Consider the following 26,345-nt stretch of genomic DNA (forward strand, 5'->3'; position numbering starts at 1 on the left):
AGGTGAGGCAAGTGGCTTTCCTAAATTCTGAAATATTTACAATCTCGGTCTCATAACATTGATTGTTGAATGTCATAAAGTGCATGTTTAAGACTCAAGAAGCACAACCAGCAGTCGCCCAGCAGCAGCGTGAGGGAGCCTTATACCTACATCATTTACATACATTATATTCACTTCTCGACATGATGCATGGAATATCTTCTTGTATATACAGTATGCTCCAAATTACCATACGCGTCCTTGGCTGTGTCATTTCGTGTCCTTGGCTGCAACACAACACATCCCTGGCGGCGAGGAAGCACTACCTCACCCACCACCGAGATCCACACACAGTTAAGCTGAGCGGATCATTCTCCAGCTGGCCTCCACCAGGGTGAGAGCTACTCCTGCTCGACCCCTTCTCCCCCTTCCCTGGTGTTCCGTGTATATATGTGCGTCTGTCTGTTGGCCAGACCACACACTAGAAGGTGAAGGGACGACGACGTTTCGGTCCGTCCTGGACCATTCTCAAGTCGATTGTGAGAATGGTCAAACAAACAATCGACTTGAGAATGGTCCAGGACGGACCGAAACATCGTCGTCCCTTCACCTTCTAGTGTGTGGTCTGGTCAACATTCTTCAGCCATGTTATTGTGAGTCATTGCCTGCGCATTCCACATGATGATAACCCTTACAGAAGAAGCTCTTCCACCTCTCCCAGACAACTAATATTTTCGAACTCACCAAGGCAGCTGACAGTCCCAACTTGGCGTGGAGACTGCAGAGCGAGATGGCGCGGGGTCTTGTGGTCCTGGAGGCCAGCCTCGCCTGCCTGTTGGCGCTGCTGGCTGTCGTCGGAGCCCGGCCACCTACTCCTAAACCCATCAGGTGCTCCAAGGGTAAGTTGCTCTTCACTCCTCATGTACAAAGTTGCATATGATGCCTCTTCTCGGGTAACTTGTAACAGATGGCCCCTTCTCCACAGGAAAGCTCTTCATGATGCCCCCCCTTCTCGTGATGATTGATTGATTGATAAAGATTAAGCCACCCAAGAGGTGGCACGGGCATGAATAGCCCGTAAGTGGTGGCCCTTTTGAGCCATTACCAGTATCAAAAGCTGATCCTGGAGACCTGTGGAGGTGCGACTGCACCCTGCGTGACGGGAGATGTCTCCTGCACCAAATGGTGACCAAATGACGTTCTCGTGATGTGCTAGTCTTGTTATTTATAGCTGAATTAGAAGGGGTACCCGCTTACGGGCTATTCATGCCCGTGCCACCTTTTGGGTGGCTTAATCTTCATCAATCGGGGTACCCGGCGGTGCCCGGGATAACATGTCTCTTCCTCACCCCCTATTCCATTCCTCTTCTTTCCCCTCTCTCTCTACCCCACATCTTCCCTTTTTCGACCACCTCGTCTTTTTCCCTCTTTCCTTCATCTCTCCCATTTTCCCTTCTCCCTTTTTCCATTTGTTCTCGCCTCACAAATGAGGCGAGAACACAGAGTGTTTCATTCCCCGGACGGGACAGAAACGATTGGGAAAGTTTGCGCTTACTTGATGCCTCTGTTCACCAAGCGGCAAATTAGCACTTTAGTGCGCGCGGCACTCGTGAAAAAAAAAGCGCCTTGTGCGTGCGGCGTTCTGGGCGCTCAAGCGTAAACACAAAAAAGTGTATAATCTTTTCACGCTCCTAACATCAATTCTCGAGCTACGTTTTTCATTTTGGTATTAATGCGTTGGCAATAAAATTCTCTACAAGATCATATGCATAAAATGTCGCCAAAGCATTTGCTATCCCACCACGAAGTAAACACGAAGATGACTCGCCGTGACACCCAAACAGGAAGTAAATGTTCATACTCTTTCGTTTGTTGCCAGCCTCACAGTCATCCTACAGCGCTTATTTTGATATCACTGAGCTCGCAATAAAATTCCCCACCCAGACATATGCCTATCAATGTCTAATTATGTTCCGCACGAGTGTGGAAACTGGGCCAAGCGTTAGCCGTGATTTCAGCAGCGACGACACTGTTGTGATGCAGGGCTTTGAAAGTTTATACTTATTTCACTGTCCTGACATTATTTCTCGAGCTACGTATTTCATTTTTATAGCAATGTGTTCGCAATAGAAAGTTCTATAAGAACATGGGTAGGATTGGCCAACAGAGCGTCAAATAAATTTGCGGCGAATAAAATCTTACGCGTGTTTGTACCCGTGAGCGTAAAAAGTTTTTACTTTGCTCATGTTTATTTCAAGTTTACTTCAAGTTTATACTTGTTTCACACCGTTTTTTTGTTTGTATAGTGTTCGGAATAAAATTCTCTACACATACATATGCATATAAATGTAGAATCATGATCGCGGCCAACACAAGAGTGTGTGGAGTGGGTAATTACCCTCGTTGTGTCACCAACTCAATAGTCTCTCCTCTAAGTTACAATACATTGCCGTTTTCTCAAATAGGCACTGCCTATTAGAGAAAACGAAAATTTAATGGCAAACATATTCATACAAACCCCAAGTCGATCGAGTAGTAAATACCCACTATAACACGGTCCGTAAATTTACGTCGTGATCCGACAAGCGCTTATCTAAACCGCCCTTAAATCCAAGTGAAGTTCTCAGAAAAGTGCTAATTAGTTTCCCATAAGTTTGGCTATTATTACGAGCTACATCCTGGGATAGTTTAGTAACAGGCTTATCGAGGTCCCACTAGGCCAAAGTAGTGGCTTCCTATCACCCACCAAAGGGGAGGTGAGGACATGGGACCTACACTGTACCCCCCATACCGTCCATCCTCCTCCTTGGACATGACCCCCACATACCGGGTACCAGCTCGGTTTTCTTTTGGTGTTGTGCTTTTAAGCCCTAACAACCGCGAGAGGAGTATTAAAGCTGAGTTTCCTCAATCACAGCTGCTGGATGGTCGGTTAGCTAGTGAGGTGGCCGTAGTAACCCTCAAGAAATTGATAGGTCTTGTATGCCCAACATCAAACCAACACTGAGGGGACACGAGCGCACACAAACGTGCTCCACGAATTGGCGGGAGATTTAAAATGACTAATATTTTTGTCTTTACATTCATCAGAGAACTCTGGTCATTATAAACCTTTCAATAACAATGCTCTTACACTGCTTTGTACTTCCTTCAAACTGGTGATCCGTCTTACAGATTTCTGCTGCCCCTCGCCCTACTTCATGGTGCTGGATGAATGCTTTTCCGTCAGTTATCACGCCGTAAAATGGCGCCAGGCTCGCACCCACTGCCAGGGGATAGCAGGTGATTTGGCCGTGCCTAAACACCTCTACGCCCTCCAGTTTTTCATCAAGAAACACGCAGGTAAATACATTTTCTCTCAAGTAAGCCTATTCCTTGAAGTGAAAATGGCATGTATTAACCGTTAAATATAACAGGAATTGACAGAATTTCTCTGAATTGATTAATACATTTTTCTTTTTTTCTATTTTAACGTAACATTCTGGCGTCATACACCAACAATGTTGTTTTTTGGTTTGGGGTGAGGGTGAGGGAGGAGGAGGCATACACTATGGTCGTATTTCAGGGAGTTATGAAATACAAGAATATCTGTATTGTATCCCAAGGAAACTAACTGATTGACCCCATCCAGGGTCGGAGGAGGTGTTCGTGGGCGGGAATAGGTTGGAGGAGAAGGCGGGGTGGATGTGGGTGGACGGGCGGGACGTGAACGTCGCCGACTGGTACGAGTGTCCGTCGAGGTGGGACCGGCGGCCGAACCGCTGCCTCGCCATCAACGCCAGCCTTCAGCCGCCTCTACTTGACCGCCACTGCAAGACTCGCCTCAGGTTCGCCTGCCAGTATATGAACAATTCATCAACGCCCATCAACAACAACAACCACCCATGAGCGTTGATTACAATGCGTGAGCCATGATGAATAGTTCGTAACCGTTGATGGCACAGGCCATTAAGTGTTGATGACGTGGATCATTAGCGCTGATGGGAAAGTCCATAATCGTTGATGACAGGTCATGAACGGTGGCCTCTGCTATCAACATTAACATAAATATTAGAGCTGGAACATTTATATCTATATACATACACATATTTACATGTATAAATATTTATACGTAAATATCAAATCAAATCAAATGTTTATTCAGGTAAAGTACATACATACAAGGTGAGATACAAACATTGATGGATTTATAGATAGAGCTAGTACATACAATGCTTAAAGCCACTATTACGTAAAGCGTTTCGGACAGGAAAACACTAAGACTAAAACTTAACTTTTGGTGATTTGGCCAAAATTGAACCCATCGCCGTTTTCAGTAATTGGCATATTTTCCATATAAAAATTTGTAATATGACCATGAAAATAGGCGCAGAGTCAGAATTTGGCTCAAAAATCACGCTCAGGAGTCAAATTTCTGACATTTCAGATATTTTAAAAACTGCAGGGGGGTTTGGGCAAAATATGACAAACCTCCGTTTTCAGTAATTGGCATATTTTCGGTATAAAAAGTCGTAATTTGAAAAAGGAAAATAGGTGCAGAGTCACAATTCGGCTCAAAAATCACGTTCAGGGGTCAAATTTCCGACATTTCAGATATTTTGAAAACTGCAGGGGGATTTGGGCAAAATATGACCTATCGCCGTTTTCAGTAATTGGCATATTTTCGGTATGAAAAGTCGTAATTTGAAAATGAAAATAGGTACAGAGAGTCAGAATTCAGCGCAAAAATCCCGCTCTGGAGTCAAATTTCCGACATTTCAGATATTTTGAAAACTGCAGGGGGGTTTGGGCAAAATATGATTCATCTCCGTTTTCACTAATTGGCATGTTTTCGGTATAAAAAGTCGTAATTTGAAAATGAAAATACGTGCAGTGAGTCAGAATTCGATTTTAAAATCACGCTCAGGAGACACGCTCCACACCTGTTCTGTATTACTGTTATCTGTTCACCTGTATTACAGGTGAGCACATCCCCGCATGTTGTAACCAGATATTAATATAATACGCAACATGTGGTTATGTCCATTCAGCCTTGTAAAATTTCATACTAATGAGGCAGTTACGCCTGTAATCACCAATTTGTGAAGTCATCAAGAGGTGTTGTGCCCACCAAGAAAATAACAAGATGTTCATTTAAATTTTTAATAAATGTTCTTATTCATCTTATTCACAGGAAAATCTCTTATAGGTAGTTGCTGCGTCTTTTCTAATTCATCTATTGCCTTATAACATAGCATTAACGAATAACATTCAATTGTATTATTGTAGTCAAATTAAATTGAACAAATCTATCAAGAATTATGTAAGTTTTTTTTACATTCTATTCAACCAAATGCATTATATAATAACTTGGAAATATTCTTGTAAAACTGTTGATAATCACAACTTAACATCACCAACAAGGATTAAAAAACACATACACAGACATACACACACATATAACCCACACATCAGTAGAAGCAAATACACAGGAGTGTTCTTGGGATTGAGTGAGCAGTGTGTGCAAGAAGAATTTCAAGATGGGCAATACTAATGCCGATGGAGTCACAAACAAAGTAGACGTATCTTGCCCGAAACACTGTGCATATCGGTGGCTTTAACCATAGTATATAATAGCTCTATCTAGAAATCTAACATTCTGTTTGTAACTCATTTTGTATATATGTAATTTTATCCGAATAAAAATTACAATTATTATTATTATTACTAAAAGAATGACGTATTGAAAAAAGTGCCCGATATGATTGCAATAGTGGAAAACAGAATAAATAATTCCGGATGCGATATATCTAAGGAGGATATCAAGTAATAATGAAAGAAAAGCAGTTTTACTATAAATGACACAGTTAAACGAAAGTGGAAGTTTGACAAAATAGCAACAAATGTAGACATAAAAAAATATAATAATTCCCCTTCCCCCAGCAAACAACAGCATACCCAACACAGGAACATGAATACACCAACACAGCAACAACAGCAATACACAGAGATAAAAACTACTAATCATATGGAACCTAAATCATCGAGGGACAGACTGGTAATCGAGAACCCCTCCCCCTGATGTCTGGAAGAACCTCACGGTGCAAAAATATTAGAAGTTAAGGAATGAAAATTGATTAACATAACATTTAATAGTTTACACACGAAAAAGTTCAGTCAGCCTCGGCAAACCACCACCTAGGGAAGGAGAGGGGAGGGTGAAAAGAGAAAAAGGAAACAAGGATGGGAAAATAGTCACTGCCGTGGAGGTCATCGAGAACCCGCCACTCGAAATCTAAGTAAAGGGAAGACAAGCAAAGAGAAAGATCAAGACAGGAAAGGGAGCGAGTCCGAGAGTCTAAATGAGTGGGCTCACCAGAATTCAGAAGAGACAGGGAAGAAGAGAGGATGAACGGTTCAAGAAGGCGACCTCGGGTGTTTATCAGAACATCACCCCAAAGGGTATGACGACAATTGAAATCACCTAGCAGGAGCACAGGCTCCGGGAAGGAGTCCAGTAGGTGTTTAAGATCAGGAAGAGAAAGCAGGACACTTGGGGGAAGATAAATGGAACAAACTGTGTACCATTTCCTCACAAAGATACGAGCAGCAGAACAATGAAGAGGCGAAGGAAAAAGTAAGGGGGACAAAGGGAACATCAGAGCAAATCAAGAGAGCAGAAGAGTTAGGAGCCCCAGCAACAGCTGGGGGAAGGGGGGGGGGGAGAGAAAGGAATAACCAAGAAAGCGACCAGGACGAGCACCAAGCATCGGCTCCTGGAGACAGACACAAAGGGGCGAAAAGTGTGAACGCAGAAGTTGGAGTTCAAGGAAATTGGTGTAATAACCACGAATGTTCCATTGAAGAATAGACATCGACAAGAAGAGAAAGGGCAGCAACAGAGAACAACGAAGAAACAAAGGCGAAAAGGGAACACAGTACGTTAAAGAAGCACAGGATCAGGGTCTGGGTCAACGAAATCAGGGTTAGGGGGCAAGGGTAAACCGAGTGAAGAAGGAAGGAAGGGAGCTGGAGGAACGACCATGGGTGGACGAGCAGGGTCCGGAGGGGAAAGAGGGGGGACAACCGAGGGTCAAGGACAGCAGCAGGAGGGGCAGAAACCAGGGAGTGCACCTCAGCAAGGGAAGCGGGGGCCAACGAGACCTCCATAGCAGGAACAGGGGGCAGAACCACCGATACGGGAGGGGATGGAGCGAGAGAGTCAAAGGTAGGGGGCGAGTAAGAAAGCAAAGCCTTCTTACCCGCCGAGGAGGAGGAAGGAGAGGAGCCAGGCTTACGCTTCTTGACTCAAAGAGGCAGGCGTCCCAGCAACAATGTACTGGGCAACAGATTCTAGTGTCTCAACAAGAGAAACAGAACGAGAGCAAACACGACGGCCGTTGGGAGAGTGATGGACATCAGCCCGCACTGACAGGCGGCGTGGAGAGCATAGAAATGGAGGAGAAGGATGGCAAGGAGGATCGGAGGTAGACGAGGAAAAAGACACAGGAGACAAGACAGACTGGGTAGAAACAAGGGGGAACCCCAGACAGAGAACCACGAGGGGGGGGGGGACCTTTCAGGACAGAACTTAAAGGAACAGAGGAGGTGATGAAGGGCGCATCTGGGTCTAAGGCCTGGAAACGGTTGTGAGACTAAGGAAGGTGGAAAGGACGAGGAGAGGAAGAGCACAACACACGAGCATAAGAGACACTAGCGAAAGGGGGGAGACGGCGAACTTGGCGCCTTGCCTTAGGAAAAGACAAATATGCCCGGTGCTTCAAGGTGAGGACGGCTGCCTCATGTTTGTAATGGACACATGCGCGGGAGCAGGTAGGGTGGTCCTCACCGCAATTGAGGTAGTGAGCTCGAGGAGAAGTGCACTCCGACTTAAAGTGACCTTCCCACACAAGGGACAGATAGAGAGATACGGTACTGGAGCATCGGAAGACACCATGCCCAAACCTTCAGCACTTATTACAGAGCCAAGGAGAAGGAATGTACTCCTGGACAGAGCACCTGGCACTAGCAAGAATGACAGAGGGTGGAAGGGTCCTACCATCAAAAGTAATCTTTACAACCCGAAGGGGCTGACGGCGACGACCACGAGGGGGACGAGTAAACGTGTCTACCTGGAGGACAGAATGGCGCTGGGCTTCGAGAATATGCCGTGGCAGTCCTGTAGATTCCTAACACCGATTGCAACATGGAGTGGGAGGAGAACAGTGCCAACACTGGCATTCAACCGAGCATTCTTGGAGACCCGAACAGGTGTCTCGCCATGGCAGGATAAGGCGGCCAAGTGGGTGGCTGCATCCTGAGAAGGAGTAGCAATGACACATGTACCGAGAAGGGTGGGGTTGAAAGTAACAGAGGTATCTACGGAGTCAACAAGGTGCCTATGGAGGGAGAAATCATCAGGTGGGAGGAGAATCCAGAGGGAGGAGATCAAAGTATTTGGCCCACGAAGCGGGACCAAGCAAGGCTTTGTACGCATCAGTACGGGAAGGGATCAAGTGAGTGCAGTCGTGACATGGACGGCGTTGAGAACCCCCAGAGAGAGAGAGGTTAAAAGGCGCAGTAGTCACAATGAGAGACTGAGCCTTGCCAGGGGACGAGGTGGTCACCACTGGGGGCTTGTAGCTCGACCCAACCACAGAGGAGGGAGGAGAGCCAAGGGAAGTAGTCAGGAGGGTCAAAGGAGGAGCAAGGTCAGGACCCAATGCAGTGGGGGCTACAGAGCCCGGTCTTCCAACACAGTCCGACTCGGGGGCTTGGTCGCCCACCCCACGAGCCTGAGAAGGTACAAGAGGAACAGAATTGGACATAAAGATGAGAGGAAAGACTACTTTCATTCACGAATGTGCCCCACACCCACCACGGAGCCTCAATTAGAGGAAAGGGCACCCAACAAGAGACATGTAGCCGATCTTGCCAGGGCCCCATAGGGGTGCGTCTTGAGTATATGCCCCACAAACGTCACCTTTAGAACCGTCAGTCCATCGAGATCAGGTTCAATGACGAGAGGAGGATTGACAATTAAAGCGTCCCCTCGCTCGCGACGTCGGGTACCACAGTTCTACGGGTGCAAGAGTATGCCTCCCCAAACACCCTGGTGTCAAAATAGAAGGCCAAAAGAATAATCAAAACAGGCAAAAGGTCAGCTGGAAATGAGAATGAGAAAGGAGAAGAGGGAGGAGAAAAACGAAACATAAGGAAAAGGAAAAGTTATCTGGCACAATTCACAAAGACAGCAGCAGGAGCATAAGGCTACAAAAGGACAGAGGACTGTCGCATGGAGCGACATGATCATACTTCATAGGATCAATTCTATAGTATGACTGCCGAGTTCCTTGTCCGAAACTCGGGAAGGAATCACACTGCGATGTGCAACACTCACATTCCAGCAGCCACCCACCAAGCCCCCTCACGACAACAACGGGCCAGAGAGGGAGGGGGTCAATGTGGATAAATGCCATGCTAAGGAATGTGGATTCGGAGAAATTAAACCACACACACACACACACAACTTACAAATTATGTGAAAAGGAATTACAGAAGTAAAGAATGAGACCTAGGGGAGGTATTGGATAGTAAGCTGTCGCCAGACGAACAAATAAAAGAACAAATCCACAATGGCCGTGATGAGGGTTCGAATCTATGTCCGAGAGGATCCCAGATGCACTTTAATCGACTGTGCCATGACACGGTCAAAAGAATGTGTAATGAAGTAAGGGCGAAGAGGTAGAACAGCTTATTGACAGAACTCGGGTGCATGGGGGAATTGTGTAAAACCCTAGTTTGAGTCCCGGAGAGACTGCGGGATCCGTGTGAGGGCAGATGAACTCCCAGTTGAAATTCTTTTGACCGTGTAGTGGCACAGTCGATTAAGGCGCGTCTGGGATCCTCTTTGATGTAGGTTCGAACCCTCATTATGACCCTTGTGGATTGGTTCATTTGATGCATCACCCTATTGTGATTTCTGTGTGTAACACATAAAGAGCATTGTGAGAGGAGCGTATGCGTCGCTTTCAACTTCAGACTTGCTTTTAATTATATGGATGATGAAATACTAAAGAAACTGTTCATGATTTTTATGAGACCAAAACTGGAATATGCAGCAGTTGTATGGTGCCTATATCTTAAGAAGCACATAAAGAAACTGGAAAAAGTGCAGCAGCATGTTACAAAATGGCTTCCAGAACTGAAAGACAAGAGTTACGAGGAGAGACTATAAACATTAAACATACCTAAACTAGAAGATAGAAGAAAAAGAGGTGATATGATCACCTCATACAAAATTTTAACAGGAATCAACCAAATTGACAAGGAGGAATTCCTGAAACCAGCAACATCACTAACAAGAGGACACGGATTTCAGCTAAGGAAACAAAGGTGCCGAAAAAAAATATTAGAAAGTTTTCTTTTGCAAACAGAGTGGTAGACCGTTGGAACAAGTTAAGTGAGAAAATGGTGTGGGAGGCCAAGACCGTCAGTAGTTTCAAAGCGTTATACGACAAAGAGTACTGGGAAGACGGGACACCACGAGCGTAGCTCTCATCCTGTAACAACACTCAAGTAATTACACACACACACATGATTACCACATACAAAATACTCAAGGGAATTCACAGAGTAGATAAAGAATGATTATTTATCACTGGTGGTACACGCACAAGGGAACACAGGTGGAAACTGAGTATCCAAATGAGCCAGAGATATTAGAAACAATTTTTTTCAGTGTCAGAGTAGTTAGTAAATGGAATGCATTAGGCAGTGATGTGGTGGAGGCTGACTCCATACACAGTTTCAAATGTAGATATGATAGAGCCCAGTAGGCTCAGGAACCTGTACACCAGTTGATTCACAGTTGAGAGGCGGGACCAAAGAGCCAAAACCTAACCGATACAATTACAATTAGGCGAGTACGAACACACACACACACACACACACACACACACACACACACACACACACACACACACACACACACACACACACACACACACACACACACACACACACATTCAGCGGTATGCCACCAGGCTCGTCCCGGAACTGAGAGGATTGAGCTACGAGGAAAGGCTAAAGGAGCTGAACCTCACATCCCTGGAAAACAGAAGAGTAAGGGGAGACATGATAACCACCTACAAAATTCTCAGGGGAATTGACAGGGTGGACAAAGACAAACTCTTCAGCACGGGTGGGACACGAACAAGGGGACACAGGTGGAAACTTAGTACCCAGATGAGCCACAGAGACGTTAGAAAGAATTTTTTCAGTGTCAGAGTAGTTAATAAATGGAATGCACTAGGAAGTGATGTGGTGGAGGCTGACTCCATATACAGTTTCAAATGTAGGTATGATAGAGCCCAGTAGGCTCAGGAATCTGTACACCAGTTGATTGACAGTTGAGAGGCGGGACCAAAGAGCCAAAGCTCAACCCCCGCAAGCACAATTAGGTGAGTACAATTAGGTGAGTACACACACACACACACACACACACACACTATAAGTCTTCGTGACCGAACGGACAGCGCTCGGGAGTCATAGCCCGAAGGTCCCAGGTTCGATTCCAAGCCGAGGCAGAAACAAAAGGGCAGAGTTTGTTTCAGCTAATGCTTCTGTTCACCCAGCAGTAAATAGGTACCTAGTAACTACAGCTGCTACGGACAGCATCCAAGGAATGTGCGTGAGAAAAGTATCTACAACAGACAAGCAGAAGAAAATTAGGTCGGGAGTCAGTACATTAGACAACCAACGGTTATAAAGGCGGAGCCCAAGAGCTAATAGGTCGATCCTGCAGGCACAAATAGTAAACACACACACACATGCTTTTATGCAAGCTTTTATGCAAGCTTTTATGCAAGCTTTTATGCAAGCTTTTATGCAAGCTTTTATGCAAGCTTTTATTCAATTTTAAACAATAAAATCACAGTTTAATGAGAATAACATTTGTGGTTCATCAAGACATCTTCTTGAGGTCAGGAGAGCGGAGGTTGAGCTTGCCGAGGTTGAGCTGGTGAGAGAGTTGGCGGGTGTTGGGCAGCACCTTCCGCCTGGTGAAGCGTCTCACCACGAACCACACCACTGACTCGCTCACACACCACAACATCGACTCCTGAAACGTATCCAACATTATCATAACAATTTGAGAAGTGCAGTAGATATGGTTGACCCTAATAGTTGTTCAGTCAGTAAGATTATGTTTTGCCCCGAGGGGCGAGTTTATTGGGCAGCGGGACTCATCCTGTGAGTGGACACACCGCCATAGTGACAGTATTGGGCAGCGGGACTCACCCTGTGAGTGGACACACCGCCATAGTGACAGTATTGGGCAGCGGGACTCACCCTGTGAGTGGACACACCGCCATAGTGACAGTATTGGGCAGCGGGACTCATCCTGTGAGTGGACACACCGCCATAGTGACAGTATTGGGCAGCGTCACTCATCTTGTGAGTGGACACACCGCCATAGTGACAGTATTGGGCAGCGCCACTCATCTTGTGAGTGGACACACCGCCATAGTGACAGTATTGGGCAGCGTCACTCATCTTGTGAGTGGACACACCGCCATAGTGACAGTATTGGGCAGCGCCACTCATCCTGTGAGTGGACACACCGCCATAGTGACAGTATTGGGCAGCGCCACTCATCCTGTGAGTGGACACACCGCCATAGTGACAGTATTGGGCAGCGGGACTCATCCTGTGAGTGAACACACCGCCATAGTGACAGTATTGGGCAGCGTCACTCATCTTGTGAGTGGACACACCGCCATAGTGACAGTATTGGGCAGCGCCACTCATCTTGTGAGTGGACACACCGCCATAGTGACAGTATTGGGCAGCGCCACTCATCTTGTGAGTGGACACACCGCCATAGTGACAGTATTGGGCAGCGTCACTCATCCTGTGAGTGGACACACCGCCATAGTGACAGTATTGGGCAGCGTCACTCATCCTGTGAGTGGACACACCGCCATAGTGACAGTATTGGGCAGCGTCACTCATCTTGTGAGTGGACACACCGCCATAGTGACAGTATTGGGCAGCGTCACTCATCTTGTGAGTGGACACACCGCCATAGTGACAGTATTGGGCAGCGTCACTCATCTTGTGAGTGGACACACCGCCATAGTGACAGTATTGGGCAGCGCCACTCATCTTGTGAGTGGACACACCGCCATAGTGACAGTATTGGGCAGCGTCACTCATCCTGTGAGTGGACACACCGCCATAGTGACAGTATTGGGCAGCGTCACTCATCTTGTGAGTGGACACACCGCCATAGTGACAGTATTGGGCAGCGCCACTCATCCTGTGAGTGGACACACCGCCATAGTGACAGTATTGGGCAGCGTCACTCATCTTGTGAGTGGACACACCGCCATAGTGACAGTATTGGGCAGCGCCACTCATCTTGTGAGTGGACACACCGCCATAGTGACAGTATTGGGCAGCGTCACTCATCCTGTGAGTGGACACACCGCCATAGTGACAGTATTGGGCAGCGTCACTCATCTTGTGAGTGGACACACCGCCATAGTGACAGTATTGGGCAGCGCCACTCATCCTGTGAGTGGACACACCGCCATAGTGACAGTATTGGGCAGCGTCACTCATCTTGTGAGTGGACACACCGCCATAGTGACAGTATTGGGCAGCGCCACTCATCTTGTGAGTGGACACACCGCCATAGTGACAGTATTGGGCAGCGCCACTCATCCTGTGAGTGGACACACCGCCATAGTGACAGTATTGGGCAGCGCCACTCATCTTGTGAGTGGACACACCGCCATAGTGACAGTATTGGGCAGCGGGACTCATCCTGTGAGTGGACACACCGCCATAGTGACAGTATTGGGCAGCGGGACTCATCCTGTGAGTGGACACACCGCCATAGTGACAGTATTGGGCAGCGCCACTCATCCTGTGAGTGGACACACCGCCATAGTGACAGTATTGGGCAGCGTCACTCATCCTGTGAGTGGACACACCGCCATAGTGACAGTATTGGGCAGCGCCACTCATCCTGTGAGTGGATACACCGCCATAGTGACAGTATTGGGCAGCGCCACTCATCTTGTGAGTGGAAACACCGCCATAGTGACAGTATTGGGCAGCGGGACTCATCCTGTGAGTGGACACACCGCCATAGTGACAGTATTGGGCAGCGGGACTCATCCTGTGAGTGGACACACCGCCATAGTGACAGTATTGGGCAGCGGGACTCATCCTGTGAGTGGACACACCGCCATAGTGACAGTATTGGGCAGCGCCACTCATCCTGTGAGTGGACACACCGCCATAGTGACAGTATTGGGCAGCGGGACTCATCCTGTGAGTGGACACACCGCCATAGTGACAGTATTGGGCAGCACCACTCATCCTGTGAGTGGACACACCGCCATAGTGATAGTATTGGGCAGCGCCACTCATCCTGTGAGTGGACACACCGCCATAGTGACAGTATTGGGCAGCGGGACTCATCCTGTGAGTGGACACACCGCCATAGTGACAGTATTGGGCAGCGCCACGTACTCATCCTGTGAGTGGACACACCGCCATAGTGACAGTATTGGGCAGCGCCACTCATCCTGTGAGTGGACACACCGCCATAGTGACAGTATTGGGCAGCGGGACTCATCCTGTGAGTGGACACACCGCCATAGTGACAGTATTGGGCAGCGCCACTCATCCTGTGAGTGGACACACCGCCATAGTGATAGTATTGGGCAGCGCCACTCATCCTGTGAGTGGACACACCGCCATAGTGACAGTATTGGGCAGCGGGACTCATCCTGTGAGTGGACACACCGCCATAGTGACAGTATTGGGCAGCGCCACTCATCCTGTGAGTGGACACACCGCCATAGTGACAGTATTGGGCAGCGTCACTCATCTTGTGAGTGGACACACCGCCATAGTGACAGTATTGGGCAGCGTCACTCATCCTGTGAGTGGACACACCGCCATAGTGACAGTATTGGGCAGCGTCACTCATCTTGTGAGTGGACACACCGCCATAGTGACAGTATTGGGCAGCGCCACTCATCCTGTGAGTGGACACACCGCCATAGTGACAGTATTGGGCAGCGCCACTCATCCTGTGAGTGGACACACCGCCATAGTGACAGTATTGGGCAGCGTCACTCATCCTGTGAGTGAACACACCGCCATAGTGACAGTATTGGGCAGCGTCACTCATCCTGTGAGTGAACACACCGCCATAATGACAGTGAATTATGTAAGGAAAGATAAGTAGTATTGGTAAAAAATTTGTTATCCTGGAAAATATCCTGGAAGATATTCCAGTACAACTGCAGACAAGATGAACCCTACACACTAGTAGGGTTCAAGATTCCACATTCAAGATTCTGAAGGGAATTGATAGGGTAGATAAAGACAGTCTATTTAACACAAGGGGAACACGCACAAGGGGACACAGGTGGAAACTGAGTGCCCAAATGAGCCACAGAGATATTAGAAAGAACTTTTTTAGTGTCAGAGTGGTTGACAAATGGAATGCATTAGGAAGTGATGTGGTGGAGGCTGACTCCATACACAGTTTCAAGTGTAGATATGACAGAGCCCAATAGGCTCAGGAATCTGTACACCTGTTGATTGACGGTTGAGAGGCGGGACCAAAGAGCCAGAGCTCAACCCCCGCAACACAACTAGGTGAGTACAACTAGGTGAGTACACTGCGACGGAGAAGAACCATTCCTGGATTTTCCAGCAGTCTGCAATACCAGACTGTTGAAATATCTGAAAAATAATAATTTTGCACTTTTAAATTAAATGTAATGTTCACTTCAACGTGAGCATGCCAGGAGTTGCCACAAGACACGGGTACTCACCTGCACAAATATCTCGATGGCGCGAGGTTCAAGCTCCGTGCGCCCGAGTACGGAGTGCGGCAGAAGGAACATAACCTCTCCCGTGTACCCGGCCGCCACCACCATGCCGTCGCCAGCATCCCTGCAACACGGGACCAACATTCACATTACTCTCCCGCTAACTCACTCTAAGGAGAGACTCACGTTGATGGGAAACTCCTCCAAAATGGGGTTTAAGTTAGTTAAGTTCCCCTTAAGGTATATATTACAATACAATTCTTCGAAATGCCATCAATGGGATTGAGAATTTTTTAGAATCCCTCCAACACCATCTTCTCCCCCCACACTGTCTTCCCTGCAACACCATTAAGAGGACGTTGGTCGTTATTAACAAGAAACGCAAATGACTGGAGTAATTACTCAAGCACTACACTGAGAGAAGAGGAGGAAGCCACCTACATGATTTAACTTCAGGCTGATATACGAAAGAGCTCTCGAACGGCAGCCAGAATGTAATCACGTCCCATCAAGTATATGTTTTTGGTGGGGGCCTCCAGAGCTTGACTACTCTCCTTGTCACTCCCCAAACACTCCAGTCACAGCACCCACGACTCATTCCAGTCCGTCCTAATAAGGTTTCCCAACATAAAGAGAACGGTATTGACAATTTTACTGTAATTATTCTACTTAAAATTATCTGTACCTGTAAAGTAAAGCTGTAAAGTACCTGTAAACATTGTCAATTTTACTGTGAATTATCTAAAATTTATCTGTTAGTTTAAGGACTTGCCCGAAACGCTATGCATGCCAGTGGCTTTACAAGAATGTAAAATGAACTTAATTTCTATGTTCTGTTAACCCCCAATGTAACTTGTATATAAATAAATAAATAAATAAATAAATAAATAAAATTATATTTAAAGGTGTCGCTACTAATCTACCAGAAGACCTAAAACAGAAAACGGGACAGTACGACATTTTCGCCAGCCTCCATTTTCAAGTAAGAGAATTTTTGGCCTTATGTAACGCATACGAGCGAAAAGCGCCGTTCTTTGTAAGAGGAAATGTTGTTCATTCAAGCACAAATACTATCCATGCCCAAACCACTGCTCCAGCCAGCCCGTCCTCCAAAGATGGGGAGGTAAATGTAACAGCACAAGTGCAATTACATACTATTCATAGCAGTCAGGAATTTTACTCATTTTCACTTAGTATTAAATCGTAGTCAAATATATTGTGACTATTTGAGTTTACCTGAAAAGCGGAATAGAAAACCATGACCTAACCTAACTTTCTTAGAGTTTGAAGATAAGCATTTTATTGCTTCTTAATTACAATTAGTACTAAACGTATAGCTATATTTATATTACACAGTTTTATAAAACTAGTAAAACAAAACTAAAATATATCAATAAAATGTAAAGTAACTCAGGATATTTTCAAATTTTGTATAAAATCTCTATTTTTAAATAAAACTGAAAAAGAAATTCCTGATATTTAAAACTTGTGTATACTATATTTATCTTGAAAACGTCATCCTAAAATTATGAGTCTTAACAGAAAACGAGGAGAATAAACGGGAAGGTAGATGTAACAGCCCCATAAGTGCAATTATGTACTATGTATGACAATAAGGAAATGTACTTATTACACTTAACATTAAACCATACTGTCATTTCGGACGATGGGTTGTCCCCCAGCACCAACCACTGTCCCGAGTACATAATGTGTCAACTTTGTGAAAGAAAACATGCACTCCCTTGAACATTATATTGTAGAATGTCCCATATCAGCCGACTTTCGCCCTCCTGGGCTGAGGTATGCTGAACTCTAATTACTATATGAATACCGGAACACTTGATTCTTACTGCCACTGTGGGCCAGTAACCGGGTTCTGGATGTTATAACCTCTTTTCTATATCCGACCCCAAGTTGGTATTGACTCCTTCTGAAGATGTATTAATATACGAAAGTACTTAAGGAAATTCCTGATTCAATTTTCCTCAGTGGTCTGACACTGTCACATTTTTAATCACGATTATTTTCGTCATACACACACACACACACACACATATATATATATATATATATATATATATATATATATATATATATATATATATATATATATATATATATATAGATATATATATATAGATATATATATATATATATGTGTGTGTGTGTGCGTATGTATATGCATGTATGTGTATAAAGTATATGTGGAAGCTGATCAGAATTTCATTTCACCTTTGTAAATAAACATTAATGACACTATGTAAAGAACACATCGACACTCTATGTAGGCCAGACGTAACTCTGTGTACTCACCTAATTGTACTCACCTAATTGTGCTTGCGGGGGTTGAGCTTTGGCTCTTTGGTCCCGCCTCTCAACTGTCAATCAACTGGTGTACAGATTCCTGAACCTACTGGGCTCTATCATATCTACATTTGAAACTGTGTATGGAGTCAGCCTCCACCACATCACTTCCTAGTGCATTCCATTTATTAACTACTCTGACACTGAAAAAATTCTTTCTAACGTCTCTGTGGCTCATCTGGGTACTAAGTTTCCACCTGTGTCCCCTTGTTCGTGTCCCACCCGTGCTGAAGAGTTTGTCTTTGTCCACCCTGTCAATTCTCCTGAGAATTTTGTAGGTGGTTATCATGTCTCCCCTTACTCTTCTGTTTTCCAGGGATGTGAGGTTCAGCTCCTTTAGCCTTTCCTAGTAGCTCAATCCTCTCAGATCCGGGACGAGCCTGGTGGCATACCGCTGAATCTTCTCTAACTTTGTCTTGTGTTTAACTAGGTATGGACTCCAGGCTGGAGCTGCATACTCCAGGATTGGTCTTACATAAGTGGTATACAGGGTTCTGAAAGATTCCTTACACAAGTTTCTGAAGGCAGTTCTTATGTTGGCCAGTCTAGCATATGCCGCTGATGATATTCTTTTGATGTGGGCCTCTGGGGACAGGTTCGGTGTGATATCAACCCCCAGATCCTTCTCTCTATTTGATTCTTGCAGGATTTCCCCTCCCAGATGATACCTTGTGTTCAGCCTCCTGCTCCCTTCGCCTAATTTCATCACCTTACACTTTCCAGAGTTGAACTTCAGCAGCCATTTTCTAGACCATTCCTCCAGTTTATCCAGGTCTTCCTGTAGTCTCTGTCTATCTTCATCCGTCTTGATTCTTCTCATAATTTTTGCATCATCAGCAAACATCGAGAGGAATGAGTCTATACCCTCTGGAAGATCGTTCACATATATTAGAAACAGGATGGGTCCAAGTACTGAGCCCTGTGGGACTCCGCTGGTGACATCTCGCCACTCTGATGTCTTCCCCCTCACCGTTACTCGCTGTTTCCTGTTGCTTAAGTACTCCCTTATCCACTGGAGCACCTTCCCTTTTACTGTTGGAGCCTGTTGCTCCAACTTTTTTAACAGCCTTTTATGGGGTACTGTGTCAAAGGCTTTTTGGCAATCCAGGAAAATGCAGTCGGCCCACCCTTCTCTTTCCTGCCTAATTTTCGTTGCCTGGTCATAAAATTCTATTAAACCTGTGAGGCACGATTTACCATCTCTGAACCCATGTTGATGGTGCGTTACAAAGTTATTTCCCTCCAGATGCTCTACGAGCCTTTTCCTCACGATCTTCTCCAGCACCTTGCATGGTATACAAGTTAAGGAAACTGGCCTGTAATTCAGTGCCTCTTGCCTGTCACCCTTTTTGTATATTGGGACCACGTTAGCTGTCTTCCAACTTTCTGGTAAGTCTCCTGTTTCCAGTGACCTGTTATACACCATAGAGAGTGGCACACTTAGTGCTTCTGCACCTTCCTTTAGTATCCATGGTGAGATTCTATCAGGCCCAACAGCCTTTGTCACATCTAGCTCCAGCAGACACCTTTTGACCTCATCACTGGTGAGGTCAAATTCCTCCAAGGTTTCCAAGGTTGCCGCCTCCTCATTTAGTGCAGGGGCTTCTCCTTGTTCTATTGTGAAGACCTCCTGGAATCTCTTGTTGAGTTCTTCACACACCTCCTTGTCATTCTCTGTGTATCTGTTCTCCCCTTTCCGCAGCTTCATCACTTGTTCCTTCACTGCTGTTTTCCTCCTGATATGGCTGTGGAGCAGCTTTGGTTGGGTCTTGGCTTTACTCGCGATGTCATTTTCAAACTGTCTCTCTGCTTCCCTCCTCACTCTGATGTACTCATTTCTGGCCCTCTGGTACCTCTCCCTGCTCTTTGGTGTTCTGTTATTTCTGTAGTTTCTCCATGTTCTTTTACTCAGTTGTTTCGCTACCTTACATTCCTGGTTGAACCATGGGTTTTTCTGTTGTTTTTCGTTTTTCTCCTTTTGGACGGGGATAAACCTGTCTGCAGCTTCCTGGCACTTTTGGGTGACAATATCCATCATGACCTGCACATTCTTGTCTCTAAGTTCTGTTTCCCATGGTATTCCCATTAGGAAGTTCCTCATCTCGTCATATTTTCCTCTTCGGTAATTCAGTCTTTTCCCCTCCACTCCCATCCTTGGATAGGTTATCCCTACCTCCACCAAGTACTCAAAGGTCAGTACACTGTGGTCACTCATTCCTATGGGGGCTTCAACTTTGACTTCCCTTATTTCTGACTCATTCAGGGTGAATATTAAGTCGAGTCTAGCTGGTTCATCATTGCCTCTCATTCTTGTGGGTTCCTTGACATGCTGGCTCAGAAAATTCCTTGTTGCCACTTCCAAGAGTTTAGCTCGCCACGTATCTGCACCACCATGTGGGTCCCCATTCTCCCAGTCTATCTTTCCATGGTTGAAATCACCCATGATTAAGAGTCTTGAGCCATTCCTGCAGGCAACTGAAGCTGCTCTCTCTATTATATTAATGGTTGCCATGTTGTTCCTATCAAACTCCTGTCTAGGTCTTCTGTCATTTAGGGGAGGGTTGTAAATGACTGTCACTATTATCTTAGGTCCACCCATTGTTATAGTTCCTGTTATGTAATCTCTGAATCCGTCACAGCCCGGAATTTCCATCTCATCAAAACTCCAGTCCTTCCTTATCAGCAGGGCCACTCCTCCACCTCCTCTCCCTTCCCTCTCTTTCCTTACTATATAGTAGTCCTTTGGAAACACAGCATCTGTTATGACTCCTGACAATTTTGTTTCTGTTAGTCCTATTACATCAGGGTTTTCTTCTTGCACCCTTTCTGCCAGTTCACTTGCTTTATTGGTAATCCCATCAATGTTTGAGTACATTACCTTGAAGCTCACTTTCTTATATCCAATTTCACCCACACTCCCTACAAGTGTAGGAGGTTGTTCTATGGTCCTTGCTACTTGGGTAGGCTCCTCCTCCTGTGAGGTAGTTGCCAGGGGTTCAGGGGGAGGTGGGGTGGGGGGTGGAGGGCTTAGGTCTTCCTCAGGCCTGCTTGGGTCAGGAAGAAGTCCTGGGGGTGAGGGAGCAGGGATTGCTTGGGGAGAGGGCACGCCCTCCTGCGGTGTAGTTGACAGGGGTTTGGAGGGAGGTGGAGTGGGGGATAGAGGGCTTTGGTCTTGCTCAGGCCTGCTTGGGGCAGGGAGAAGACCAGGGGCTGGGAGAGCAGGGGCTACTTGGGGTAAGGGGAGGGGGAGGATTTGGGTTTCATGATGGGCATTATGCAGGGGCAAGGAAGGGTTTGTGCTGGGGGGTAGAGAGGGCCCTATTGGGTGGTGGACTGGGGTGTTGTGTATCTATGTATTTATGTCTGTAGGTTAGATTAGCATTTTTAAAGCACTACAATCACCTTCTGCGGTTGAGTGTTCAATAAATCCCTGAACTATATGGTTAACACATCTCTCACCCTGTCCATGGAGGACAGAAGAAAATGTATATATGCTGGTTAGCATTGTGAATATCTGGCCACGTCTGTGGTAGAAAAATAATAATAAAAGAAAAACTGCCCCGGCACCACACAACAGCTGTGGTTGCAGGTGTGTGGTTGCAGGTGTGTGGTGGGAGGTGTGTGGTAGGAGGTGACACCCGGGAAGTCTAATCCTTAACGATATCTCCAATCTCACCCACGGGCGGGACGTAATCCCTCCTTTACCATGTTGGGGCTGTCACTCACGGTGCTGGGACTGATACTCACGGTGCTGGGACTGTTACTCACGGTGCTGGGACTGTCACTCACGGTGCTGGAGCTGTCACTCACTGTGCTGGGGCTGTCACTCACAGTGTGGAAGACTCTTACTCGCGGCGGAGAAGCAGCAGCAACAACAGACTGGTGCATCAGGAAGAATGCTAGTTTAGGCGATAGAGTTCCTCTTAAGCAGTAAGCAGAGGGATACAATGAGAGTGGAGACAGGTTACCTTTACGGCTCCTGAAAGGTCAGTTCTTGGACCCATTCTCTTTCTAATATATGTAAATGATCTGATACCATAAACTGACTTCTCTACAGCAGTGTTTCCAAACGATTCAAAGAGAAGACTCAGAACAGAGAGAGTTTGTATTACCTTGAAAACGGATCTGGACACACTCCAGAAGTGGTTCAAAATATGGCTGCTAGAATTTAACCCATCTAAGTGCAAAGTAATGAGACTTGGACTAGGAGTAAGAAGAACAAGAAAGAGTAAAGTAAATGAAGAAAAGGAGAATGCCTTGGGAGTAGACATAGCTACAGTCTAATGATGGAAACATGGAGAGAAAACCCTGCTGGGCCCTATACTCAACCAATGTGAGACCCACTCTTCAATATGCATCCCCAACATGAAACCTTCAGCTGAACAAAATACGTTAAAAGTAGAACATTTTTCAAGATATGCAATGAGGCTCATTCGTGCCTCTAGTGGAGTAATGTGTCGAAGGCTTTTTGGCCAAAAATAAGCAACATACCCATCTTCCTCTGTCTTGTTTAGCTTATGTCACCTTGTCGCACAAAATTAGGTTTGCACAGCAAGAGGTACCATCCTGAACCCATGCTTGTGGTGTATTATAAAGTAACTTCTCCCAAACATGAGTTTAGCCACTTTCTAACAAATGTGCACAGGATGCAAGTTAAATATGGTGCTCTCTATCGACAAATCTTTTTCTTCTATATAAACACTTTAGTGGCTATCTTCAAACTTTTTTGGTAGGTCTTCTGATTTCAGTAACTCCTCGCCCATCACATGATGTGGCCATCAGAGGCCTTCTGCTTGTTCTTTTAATATCAATGGTAAGAATTACTCTTGTCCAATTGCCTTTGCCGTGTCCAGTTCTAGCAGATAGCTCCTTAACTCATCTCAGGCAATCATAAAATTCTTCAGTGCGGCCTGGTTGACCTTACCGTCTCCTTCAGTTCAGACACTCCTCCTTGCTTTATTGTGAAAACTTTCTGAATATGTGTAGTTGAATTCCTCACACACTTCTCTAGCGTTCTCTGTGAGCATGGTCTCCTATGTCCAGTTTCGTCACTTGTTCCCGTACTGTTGTTTTCTGCATGATGTGATCGTGAAGCAGCTTGACTTGGATCTTTGTTTCATCTGCTATGTAGTCTTTATTCTCAAGTACTCATTCCTTGCACTCTGGTATCTCCCTTTGCTTTTGATATCTCCTTTTGCTTTTGATATCTCCCTTTGCTCTTGGTATCTCCCTTTGCTCTTAGTATCTCCCTTTACTTTTGGTATCTCCCTTTGCTCTTGGTATCTCCCTTTACTCTTGGTATCTCCCTTTGCTCTCTGTTGCTTTGTAATTCCTCATGTGTCTTCATTTTCATGCACTGAACTGTATTGCTTCAATATTTAACCGGTCAAACCGTTAACAAAAAAGCTCTATATAGAAAATAATGATTTCTTTGGGGAAGTACAACGACAGAATGATAAAAGAAACACGACAATTAAGAGCATGAAGGAGCATGTAATCCTGAGATGGACAGCTGCCCACGACAAGTCCATCTTATCCATTAGATAATTGTGTGGACAAAAATACATGGATTAATAACGTATAGACGAAAAGAAAGATGCCGTGTAGGACTTACTGAGAGAAAATAAAACATTCGAAACTGGTAATTAATACAAAGAAGACAAATATATATATATATAATATATATATATATATATATATATATATATATATATATTTATATATATATATATATATATATATATATATATATATATATATATATATATATATATATATATATATATATATTATACCTTTCAGCTGCTTTAGACAGGAAAATCAGGCATGTTTAAAGGAATATAAGAGAGAATATATATATATATATATATATATATATATATAACTGAAAACTCACACCCCAGAAGTGACTCGAACCCATACTCCCAGAAGCAACGCAACTGGTATGTACAAGACGCCTTAATCCACTTGACCATCACGACCGGACAAAATGAGGTGATAGCCGAGGCTATTTGAACCACCCCACCGCCGGCACTCGGATAGTTATCTTGGGCATAGCATTTTACCAAATCACCTCATTCTTTGGGGCACACGTGAGGAACACAAATGCGAACAAGCCTGAATGGTCCCCAGGACAATATGCAACTGAAAACTCACACCCCAGAAGTGACTCGAACCCATACTCCCAGAAGCAACGCAACTGGTATGTACAAGACGCCTTAATCCACTTGACCATCACGACCGGACAAAATGAGGTGATAGCCGAGGCTATTTATATATATATATATATATATATATATATATATATATATATATATATATATATATATATATATATATATATATATATATATATAAATAGCTCGTCCTCGTCCTCCTACGGGAGAAGTCAAGATGTAGTTTATAAATGGATAGAAAAATCAAATAAATCAAACCCATTAAGAGAATATATACTCCATTATATAGAATATATATATTATACCTTTCAGCTGCTTTAGACAGGAAAATCAGGCATGTTTAAAGGAATATAAGAGAGAATATATATATATATATATATATATATATATATATATATATATATATATATATATATATATATATATATACTGAAATGTAATATACACTGAAGTGTATATTACTCCTATATACACACCAGACTCCTATACACCTTGGACAAGAAGACAGACAGAGCAGGACAAGTGGTAGGACTGAAAAGAGGATACCTGCCTCTAGAACACAGAGAAAATGACGTGAGGAAAGATTTTAGGACAAGATTGACCTCAATGTCACATACGCACATGGAACATTTACTGTTGTCTTTACCCGTTTATATATCCCTCTGCCTCTGAAGATGCTACGGCGTACTTTAGCGAGACAAATCAGTCATCATTCCTAATACACACAGCTGAACCATGCCACTACCATTGTTCTTATGCACTAACATGATGCTAAACCTCGTATGGTATTATGCCTTGACGACTGATTGGTTGAACGACTAATTATATGGTTGCCTAACTGACTGACCGACACACAAATGGATTTACTGACCCACTCTCAGGCCCCTCCACCAGGAGCGCTGGCCCGGTACCCACAGGGGGCCTCTGTGGCCCCTGCAGGCCCCGCTGAGGGCCCCGTCCTCGCCAGACGCTGACCCCCAGGTCGCAGGCGGGGTCCCGCAGGTGGACGCGCTTGATGGTACACACAAGCCCTGGGCTGAGCTCTTCCCGCCGTCGCCGGCCGCCATGACGACCCGGCGACGACGACCCGCCGCCCAGGGCGTTGCTGCTGCGCCTGCGCACCGGGGAGGCGCCGCGCTGCGCCTCACTCTCCTCGTCCTCGTCCTCCTACGGGAGAAGTCAAGATGTAGTTTATAAATGGATAGAAAAATCAAATAAATCAAACCCATTAAGAGAATATATACTCCATTATATAGAATATATATATTATACCTTTCAGCTGCTTTAGACAGGAAAATCAGGCATGTTTAAAGGAATATAAGAGAGAATATCTGTTCCAGGTTGCGAGCAGACGCTTGCGGCTAGCCTCGCCAAACTTTGCATGGTGACAGGTGTTGTGTGAGGGGATTGTCATAGGTGGTCGGGATCAAGCTCCCATGCACGACCTTTGCATGAGACGGCAAATCATACTAAAATCCCATCTTGCTAAACAAAGAATCCATCCTTGCTAAATTTACAAGGATGATACGAAAGTGGTGAAGAAGGGCAGGGAAGGTGGTGAAGGGCAGGGAAGGTGGTGAAGGGCAGGGAAGGTGGTGAAGGGCAGGGAAGGTTGTGAAGGGCAGGGAAGGTGGTGAAGGGCAGGGAAGGTGGTGAAGGGCAGGGAAGGTGGTGAAGGGCAGGGAAGGTGGTGAAGGGCAGGGAAGGTGGTGAAGGGCAGGGAAGGTGGTGAAGGGCAGGGAAGGTGGTGAAGGGCAGGGAAGGTGGTGAAGGGCAGGGAAGGTGGTGAAGGGCAGGGAAGGTGGTGAAGGGCAGGGAAGGTGGTGAAGGGCAGGGAAGGTGGTGAAGGGCAGGGAAGGTGGTGAAGGGCAGGGAAGGTAATGAAGGGCAGGGAAGGTGGTGAAGGGCAGGGAAGGTGGTGAAGGGCAGGGAAGGTGGTGAAGGGCAGGGAAGGTGGTGAAGGGTTGGGAAGGTGGTGAAGGGCAGG

At 45.5% G+C, this 26,345-nt stretch overlaps 2 protein-coding genes and 1 pseudogene across 6 annotated transcripts in view; 2 read left to right on the plus strand and 1 right to left on the minus strand.

The window, feature by feature from the left end:
• Positions 1-235: 235 nt before the first annotated feature.
• LOC138372038 (secretory phospholipase A2 receptor-like) lies at positions 236-25,375 on the plus strand. Of its 5 annotated transcripts, none has more exons than XM_069337146.1 (4): positions 236-373; positions 728-878; positions 3,154-3,321; positions 3,611-5,270. In XM_069337146.1, exons 2-4 carry the CDS (start codon positions 770-772, stop codon positions 3,865-3,867), a joined length of 534 nt encoding a protein of 177 aa, XP_069193247.1. In that variant the 5' UTR covers positions 236-373; positions 728-769; the 3' UTR covers positions 3,868-5,270. The 5 variants fall into 5 exon arrangements, 4 of the variants coding, with proteins under 4 accessions (XP_069193247.1, XP_069193246.1, XP_069193245.1 ...); XM_069337145.1 differs by having other exon boundaries at positions 241-373; positions 732-878; XM_069337144.1 differs by having other exon boundaries at positions 253-373; positions 677-878.
• Positions 5,108-26,345, minus strand: part of LOC123765752 (uncharacterized) — a 36,904-nt gene continuing 15,666 nt past the window's right edge. Inside the window, exons 3-5 of the mRNA XM_069337142.1 lie at positions 25,230-25,525; positions 15,822-15,942; positions 5,108-12,079 (exon numbers count right to left, since the gene is read on the minus strand). Coding sequence (XP_069193243.1) covers positions 11,924-12,079; positions 15,822-15,942; positions 25,230-25,525 — 573 coding nt within the window. The 3' untranslated portion in view covers positions 5,108-11,923. The remainder of the gene's footprint in view (positions 12,080-15,821; positions 15,943-25,229; positions 25,526-26,345) is intronic.
• Positions 9,264-9,369, plus strand: LOC123766015 (small nucleolar RNA U3; annotated as a pseudogene).

This window comes from Procambarus clarkii, chromosome 37 (genome assembly GCF_040958095.1).
Source record: "Procambarus clarkii isolate CNS0578487 chromosome 37, FALCON_Pclarkii_2.0, whole genome shotgun sequence".
Lineage (NCBI taxonomy): Eukaryota > Metazoa > Arthropoda > Malacostraca > Decapoda > Cambaridae > Procambarus > Procambarus clarkii.